The following is an 8,267-nucleotide window of genomic DNA, read 5'->3' on the forward strand; positions in this document are numbered from 1 at the left end:
TCATCAAAACCAACGAAAATGGAGGGCTATCTGAAGCATTTATCAATTTGACTTTTATTACTAAACAATTTTCATTAATTGTTTACTTTTATTCTTTTGTTCCTCTTTCATTGGATAAGCACATAATACTCTTTTTGTTGCCTGTATCCAAGCTGTATGACCACACTGGCCACGTAAAATATACTGTTTGTTTCTCATCCAATCCGCTAAACTTTCATCAGTTTATAAATGCAACCATTTTGCTGAATATCGTAGGAGGCGGTTAACAGTCGTTCTATGCAGAAGTGGATGATAAACAAACCGTTATTTTATTGGGCCGTAATCAAAATATTCAATCCAAATTGATTATTTCCATTTTATTATTAGCATTTAGACAAACTTTTGATTTATTAAAATGCAGTAGAATTGCGTAGATGCAGTAGAAGGCTTGCATTGCTGATTATTAAAAGCTTGCTTTAAAATATGACAGTTCTGTGTCTGCTGCTTGTTTCAAGCGTTCCGAGTCTTATTTTTGTAAAGTTGTGAGAAACTGAATCAACATTTTGGCCAGAACCAATCTCGGATGTTTTCTGACTGTATGCAGTGGCGTAAGGGTCCTTTATTTAAAGGGAATGTACATCATTTGCTTTTGCTGTAATTTTCAGAAATGAACTATTTGAGGGGTTAGTATAATAGATCAAATATTGTTACACTGACATTTTTGAAGTTTTGTGTACGAAAAGGTTGATAAAACCAAGAAAAACAAAAATGTTCAAGTAGTCTGGTTCCCTGACTCCACAAAAGATAAAATGGATCAATGTATAGATGATGGAAAATTGTAAGGCAAGGGAACCAGTCTAGCTGGCCTGCACCCGTTCATGAACACGTAATCAATAGCAAACAAAATTTGGACTGAAAAATGGTAAATTTGGAGCAGTAGTTGAAAAATAGTTAGGTTTTTCCAACGCTGGTCGGCCGACCACCGTTGGAAATGTATACAAAAATACAATTTTCTTGAAAATGACTTCACACCAGGTGCCATAATTTTACAAGATGCTTGAGACTGTCATTTACCAACATCCTAGTAAGGTATTTCGTAAAAACTTGGTAGTTTTATTTTTCGATGTTTGCAAATGTTGTATATTCCCTTTAAGGGGAGCCTGCATGGGTGGCTGGCTGGGCACTTTGGTTCGCTCTCTGGAGGGGCAACAGTTCGTGTTTCTTTTGCAATTTCTGAGGGGAAAGAGATGGGACGCCAAGTTTCGTGTTTATTATGAAATAGGGGATTATTTATTTGTACTCACCCTATCTCCGCTTAAATTATAGCCATGAAGATATAATGAACAAATTAGGAACGAAAATTTATTCTTCAAGTCCTTGATTAGAGGCACTTTTTGTTCTTGTCTAGGGACCACTACATTGCAAATGGTTACTCCACCAACTCATTTGAACACCAAACAGTAGATGATCAGGGGGGGGGGGAGGGGGGAGGGGGTCTGCAAAACAGGAAAGTCAAAATAGCACGAATCCCCCCTCCCCTTTGACTCCCCCCCCCCCCCCCGCTTTAAACCAAAGATAATCTGCCCCTGAAACTTCACAAGGCATGTGTCAATGCATCTTAGTCTTACCCGACGGCAGTTTTGTGTATAATATTCCACCACAGTCCCGGCCCGCGCGACATAATCCCACGCAAATCCCCCCATGGTTCGGGTCAGGCCGGCCACCGTCGTCCAATCACAACAAGGGGTGACGGGAAAGCACGCCCCACCCATGTGACGTAAACGCGGCCAGCAAGCCTGACAAACACCGAGCCGGACGTGACAAAAGCGTGGGTAGGGGAAAACCGCTCGTTGAATTTTTATTCTAATGCACAAATTGACACTTGATCCTTCAAAAACACCAAAGTAAATCGCTTCCAAACTTCACAAAACTCCATCCAGACGTCGGCAGCAATTCCGCATTTCATCTAGACGAGAATGATGGTGTTTCAGCGCTCAGAAACGGTCGGAAAATCGGAGTTTTAAGAGGTTTTCTGGGAGAGAATTTACGACCCCCAGCCATTGCTTTTGTCTGGCGTGTACGGTCGTACCATACGGAGAGATAGACACTGTGCCCCGTGTGTGTGGGTGATTGCGCTCCGTGTGCCGAGTCCGTCAATGCCGATGACATAGTCACGCTACGAGTTTGCGACGGCGGTAAACACAGGCTGAATTAGGTTTGAATTGCGTAAGTTTTTCTTGCATTTCCAAAAATGTTTCGACATCACAAGAATCTATATTATCTGATTGCTCTCACAAATGATTTTTGGGGCAGATTTCGCAAGTAAAATGGTAGAAAATGGACGATGTTTTGGTCAGTACATGGTGGGACGTTGATCCAAACGCAGCCGCGGCAGTTCTGTTGTGAATCTGACGTCATGCATGCATGATGCATAAATTTATGAAGAGCCGTTAAAAAGGCTGATTTGCATGTGCTTTGAATAACTTGGGCTACTTAAAACTTTTGTCATTGTGAAGACAATGTCTTTTTCGTGTGGCGTTTATAATTGAGGAAGAAAATCTCCCCATTTTTAGCCATTTTATGTGAAAAGTAATCTGAGTATGGATTCTTTATATCAATATTATAAAGCTTTTTTTTAGCCCTTTAAATTTATATAGCAAGTTGGAGGTTTCAATTTTTAATAAATTAATTGATTGAATTTCCTTTTGGCCTACATTTTTTTTATAACAATGTATTTCTTTTTCATCTGATTTTTTTTTCAAATCAGTGCTGTGTTACTTTATCAAGCCATGAGATTGAAATTTTAGTGTCATTAAGTCTGATTTAGCCTCAATTCAGTTTAAACATTAGTGTTGATTTTGTGTTTGTATTCATAGGATGTCTGGAATGGCGGCCCATCCTACCAACACCACCCCCATCAATCCCAGCAACCCTAGCGAGTATCAGCTTTACCAGGTCCTGGAACGAGCCAACCTCTTAGGTTACTTCAACAATTTCATCCAGCAGGGTGGGGACGACGTCACCCAGCTCTGCGAAGCCTCCAATGAGGAGTTCATGGAGATCCTAGCCCTGGTTGGCATGTCAAGCAAGCCGCTACACATCCGACGTCTGCAGAAATCGCTGCAGGAGTGGGCTAAGGAGAACAACGTGCCTTACCTTCATAGTCAGGCACAGGCTGCCACTCAGTCGCAGCCACAGCTAAATAACATGCCGTATGCCTCGGCACTGGTGGGTCTGCACCCCCAGAACCAGAGTGTGGGGACTGTGGGATCACAATGGGGGGCTGGTCATTCGTCCACCTCCGGTCAGTGGAATGCTGACCAGCACCACTCAAGCCCCAGTGAATCATCTGGACAGGCTCCACCTTACGCTCACGGCGTGTCGCAACCTGCCAGTCAAACCCTGCAACAGGGCAGGACTAGCCAAAGCAACAGTAAGGGAGCAGCCTCTGACAATGAGGAATGCACGGACCCGCAGACATTGAGAACAGTGGCCCAACGCATCATGGGTTCTCAAAAACCCTCCCTGATCACCCAGACCAGCCAGAACAGGAAGCTCCTCAACAGCGTTCAGCACATCTTGGAGATGTCCCTGGACCATCCTCAACGCCTGCAGGAGATACAGAAGTGGGCACCCATCTACGGACGCTTTGACTCCAAACGCAAAGACGATAAACCTCTCACGGCACATGAGGTGTGTGTTCAGGTCTTGTCCCATTTTCATGATAAAATATCAAAACGGTGAAGGGTTGAAATTGGGCCACTTACTTTTTTCCATTCTACAGAGCATAAGATTCTTTTTTTGTGTCTCAAATTTCAGAGGATTCAGTAAAGTTTCCTTACAAATGTCTATTTAACGCTACGAGAGCTACTCGACTTGAGACAATGTGACCAAATTCCTTTCAAGAAAGCCAATTGAATTAGCATTAACACACTTGATGTCCAATTTTGTTAAGATCTCAGTGAATGAGGCTGCCATCCAGCTGTGCTGCCTGGATCCCTACCTTCTTGTGCAGAGAGATAGGCTGTTTCCTCTTGCCAGGCAGGTGGTGCGAGAGAGTGGGTACCAGTTCAAGCACGGACACTCCAGGTTGGTTCATAGATCAGTTGTTAAAATGAGGAAATAGATATTAATGTTAACCCTAATCCCTGCTGGTTTTCTTAGGCATCCTGATTGATCTATCAGAGCTGAACAGCTAAAAACAAAAAAGTTAATCTTCTGTTTGGCCTATTGAAATATCTATCAAATTGTTTGGGCTCATCAACCAGCGGCGTATTAAACCAAGGGGGCCGTGGGGGGCGTATGCCCCCCATAAAAAAATTGTCACCCCAGTCGCCCTCTCCCCCCCCCCCCATTAGAAATTTGTTAGTCCTCTACATATAAGTCACCATGGTTAACAGGTTCAACATAAATTTGCGCGCCCCTCCCACTGTAACATCCATCCTCCCACCCCCACTCACCCCCCTATGGTGCCAACCCTGGTTATGCTGCTGCCACCAACAGGGCACAAGGAAAATTATTTCAGGTAAACCATAGAGTGAGAACAACGGTAGATAGCTTTTTTTTATGAGAATCACTTCAAATGAGTAAATTGTGATGCTATTCCCATCAAAGAATGATTTTGAAGAATGCTTGAAATTGCAAGCCTGGTTCAGTTTTAGAATTAGCTTGCTCACTCCCAACAACAAATTGTATCATAATCATATCGCATCAAACCTAATCCAGAAATGCCAATTTCATTTGAATCACTGTTATCAGGTCAATCAAGGTCAGTAAAAGTGACGACAGAGGCGGACACAGAGCCAAGAAAGTCAAAGTTGAATCCGGGACGAGCAGTTACTCCGAAGTGACCACGCCAAACCCACGGACTGTTCAAGCAGAGATTCTTAAGCTTAGGAGAGAGGTAAAAAGGATTGACAACAATTTACCAACAGAGTTATCCAGCTCTCTTTTGGCAAGCTTTGAAAATGTCAATGTATTCAACGTTAAACAGAATGAAAAGGTTTCAGACATTGTCAGTGTTGTATTCGAGGTACTTGTGTTGGATCAAAAGTACACCAGTACATGTATTGTGGCCGTAAGTAAATCACAAGTCATCTCACAAGGCCAGTAACATGTAAAAGGGAATGAATACTGGCAAAGGAATGATTTCGTCACAGTTCATTTGAATAGTTTTGTGAGTTGACTTGGGACTGGATGAATTGTGAATGACTTGTGATGACTTGTGATGACTTGTGATGACTTGTGATAACTTGTGATGATTTGATGACTTGTGATGACTTGTGATGACTTGTGATAACTTGTGATGACTTGTGTTGACTTGTGATGACTTGTGATGACTTGTGATGACTTGTGATAACTTGCGATGACTTGTGATTGACTTGTGATTGACTTGTGATTGACTTGTGTTGACTTGTGATGACTTGTGAATCACTAATACCTTGACTACAACACTGAGTTTCGTTGACTGCTGGGAAAGTAGTCCAGAGATTTTTCAAGTCCCTGTGTGGTCAAAGCCTGAATTTACTCAAATTATCCCCTCAACTGACATTTCTCTGTCTCTTCCCAAAAGGAACGGATGAACGAGATCCTGATCAACCTGAACAGCATCGTGCAGAAACAGAGCGACATCAAAGCCAGCATAGCAGCGGCCCGGTCTGAGGACAACATCCAGCAAGTCTACGATCTCAAGGTTCAGCTAGAGAAACTCACCACTCAGCAGCTGTTGTTGATGACCGAGCAGACCGACTTGATCAAGAGACAACGTAGATCTGACAGGTAGGGGAAATGGACTGGTGGTTTGGGGTGTTGGTGGTGGGGTGGGGGTGGGGGAAATTTGGTATTCTACTGATGGTAGGCAGCTTTTGTCTCAGTCTTTTGGAGAAATTTCAAAATTTTGTTTCTGGGATTTCATGAAAGGCAATTTTCCCAGGCTTCTTTGAGGCAACTAAATTGCACTTCTTGCGAAAGGAAACCCTGGGAGGAACAAAGTAAAAATTTTCCAAGAGTTTGTGGACATTCGTTCAGTTCTGTGCACCATACATAATGGGGTGTATTGACAAATGTGTACAACAGTAACTACCTTTGTCTGACCATACCAAGTAAGGGAAATTTTAAAGAAAAGGGATGAGAACAATGCCTACAAGTACCTTACAAATCCAATCTGTAAGGATTCAAGCATGCATGCAGTGTGTCCCACACACACATAGCTTTTGGGAATGTCTAAAGGTGCCATCTAGTGTTCTAGCATGGAGTCCATTGCCGATCTTGTTCTACAAAAAAGCCATGATTCCCAAATTTCTAAAAAGCATTGGAAACCAAGAGCTTTAGTGATTCTTTTGTTAAGATGCAGCAAGAAAATGTCCCCAATGTCTTACAATAGTAATTAGCACTGAGAGCCTCAGCTTGGCAACAAATTTGATTGGTCTATTGGTTTGTTCCCTCTAATATTGACAGATACTACGTGGCCAAGGCACGGGCAGAGGAAGAGAACGGGGACCCAGCCGATAGGTCAAGTCCTGAGGCCACACCAGATGACCACCTGACCGATCCTGGTAAGCTCAAATGGTGGGTGTGGGACTGTTTCTTCTTTCTTGCATGCCTTTATAATGCATCCTCTAAAATACAGTACATAATGAATGTGCACAACTCGAAGCACACGATGATACCTTCACAAGCAAGGATGATACCTTCACAGCCCTCTGTCTGGTTTCTAATAGATAAAGCATATCATTGTAAACCTTGTATGATAGAGGAACCAGACTACCAAAATGTACAAGTTGTGACGGTGAAGTGGACTTGTTGAAGTCAACTAGATTGAAAGGTTATAGCCCTTTTGTCACTGAAGAACCCAAAACTGCTCTTCCTATTACAATGTACTAACTGTACCATCCGTCAATGGCATAATTTTGTGTGTGAAAAGTGTACCTAGCATTTTGTAGTATTGATTCTTTTGTGTTTTCAGATTGGGTACAGAGGTCAGTCTCCACAGTGCAATCAGATTCACCAGCTATAGAGGGCGCTAGAACCCCATCGGACAAGCAGCCACCGAAGATACTGGACAACTCGGACCTTGCGCAGAGTTTGTTCATACAGCATACATTAATGGACGAGGGCTTGCGGGTTGCGCAGAACTATGCTCTGGACGCGCGACGCTGCGTCCAATCCGCAAGGCCGGCCAGTGAGAATGGCCAACCTGTAGTGAAGACAGAGAGGCAGGAACCAGACAACCGGGAAGAGGCCGTCAACAGGGTCGCCGAGTCAACGATCACAGCGCTTCTTAGCTTGTCCAGTAACAAAAAGACAGAGACGTGAACATCAGGAGGTGCACGTCTCAGAAATTTTGGAAAATTTAAATTTTTTAAAAACTTTGCGAACGTTTCAGACTTTGAGGATATAGTGCTTTCCTTTAAAGGTGCTTCCATCATTCAATGATGTATCAAGAGTCATTCAAGACCGAGGCAGTTATATGACAATACTGCCCTCTAGTGTCTTCAATAGGGCAATGCTCTCACAACAAAAGTTGTGCGCCCTCCTTTTCATTCCATTGGACATTTACAAATCATTGTTAGGAATGTTTGTTGTTGATCAAAATATTATGCATACAAATTGGAAAGTTGCCATTCGTGACAATTTCCTAGAGATTATTTCCTATATCTCAAGGGTTGCACATCATTGATGTTAAAGTCGTCTGAAATCATCTTTTCTACTTGTTAAATAAAATTGTATTTTATTTATGAATCGATGAAGTGTTTCTTTTTTTATTTGAGGTCTGTGAAAGTTGCAAGATTGATTGATGCGACTAGTTGGCAACTTTTCCATGCGACTGAAAGAATACGGAACTGCAGTAAGACATGACGTACAGTGATTGCTTTATAATGCGAACAACTTTACAATGATAACAAAGTGGTCACAATTTCTTCATTCTTTAATGGTTTAATTCTCCTTTTTGAAATTCCATGCCAAAGTTTAACTTTCAATGAGCCATTCTGAATAATTTATATCCAATTCAGGTAAATATGCCAAAAAAAGGTATTATTCAATTATTTACACGAGTATTCTGCCCCCACAAATCTTTACAAGAAAAATGAGATACATGTAACTGGCAAAGACCATAAGAAAACTAAAGGGATATAAAACAGGTTGACTTGTGATTGGCACATGTTCAGTAATTCACATGTGTGAATGGCAAACGGTTCAAGCGGACATGGACTAGATGGGCTACTGTGTAGTATGGCATCGATGTCGAGATATAAAGCCTCGCTACTAAAATGACGCACTCACTCCTT

At 42.2% G+C, this 8,267-nt stretch overlaps 1 protein-coding gene across 2 annotated transcripts; it reads left to right on the plus strand.

Moving 5' to 3' along the window:
* The first annotated feature begins 1,649 nt into the window (after positions 1 to 1,649).
* On the plus strand, positions 1,650 to 8,060 carry LOC119745822 (NGFI-A-binding protein 1-like). 2 transcript variants are annotated; one of them, XM_038222444.1, is made up of 7 exons: positions 1,650 to 2,205; positions 2,856 to 3,672; positions 3,935 to 4,068; positions 4,738 to 4,882; positions 5,552 to 5,757; positions 6,436 to 6,533; positions 6,944 to 8,060. In XM_038222444.1, exons 2-7 carry the CDS (start codon positions 2,857 to 2,859, stop codon positions 7,291 to 7,293), a joined length of 1,749 nt encoding a protein of 582 aa, XP_038078372.1. In that variant the 5' UTR covers positions 1,650 to 2,205; position 2,856; the 3' UTR covers positions 7,294 to 8,060. The 2 variants fall into 2 exon arrangements, with proteins under 2 accessions (XP_038078372.1, XP_038078373.1); XM_038222445.1 differs by having other exon boundaries at positions 1,651 to 2,205; positions 6,436 to 6,546; positions 6,944 to 7,055.
* Positions 8,061 to 8,267: the final 207 nt, after the last annotated feature.

This window comes from Patiria miniata, unplaced genomic scaffold (assembly GCF_015706575.1).
Source record: "Patiria miniata isolate m_02_andy unplaced genomic scaffold, ASM1570657v1 HiC_scaffold_7, whole genome shotgun sequence".
In the NCBI taxonomy this organism is placed as follows: domain Eukaryota; kingdom Metazoa; phylum Echinodermata; class Asteroidea; order Valvatida; family Asterinidae; genus Patiria; species Patiria miniata.

Bases quoted from the DNA above. Each gene is read 5' to 3' on its own strand.
- LOC119745822 (XM_038222444.1), top strand. From the start codon at position 2,857: ATGTCTGGAATGGCGGCCCATCCTACCAACACCACCCCCATCAATCCC. The intron at 3,673-3,934 runs GTGTGTGTTCAG...AATTTTGTTAAG, and splicing joins AACCTCTCACGGCACATGAG to ATCTCAGTGAATGAGGCTGC. The intron at 5,758-6,435 runs GTAGGGGAAATG...TAATATTGACAG, and splicing joins AGACAACGTAGATCTGACAG to ATACTACGTGGCCAAGGCAC.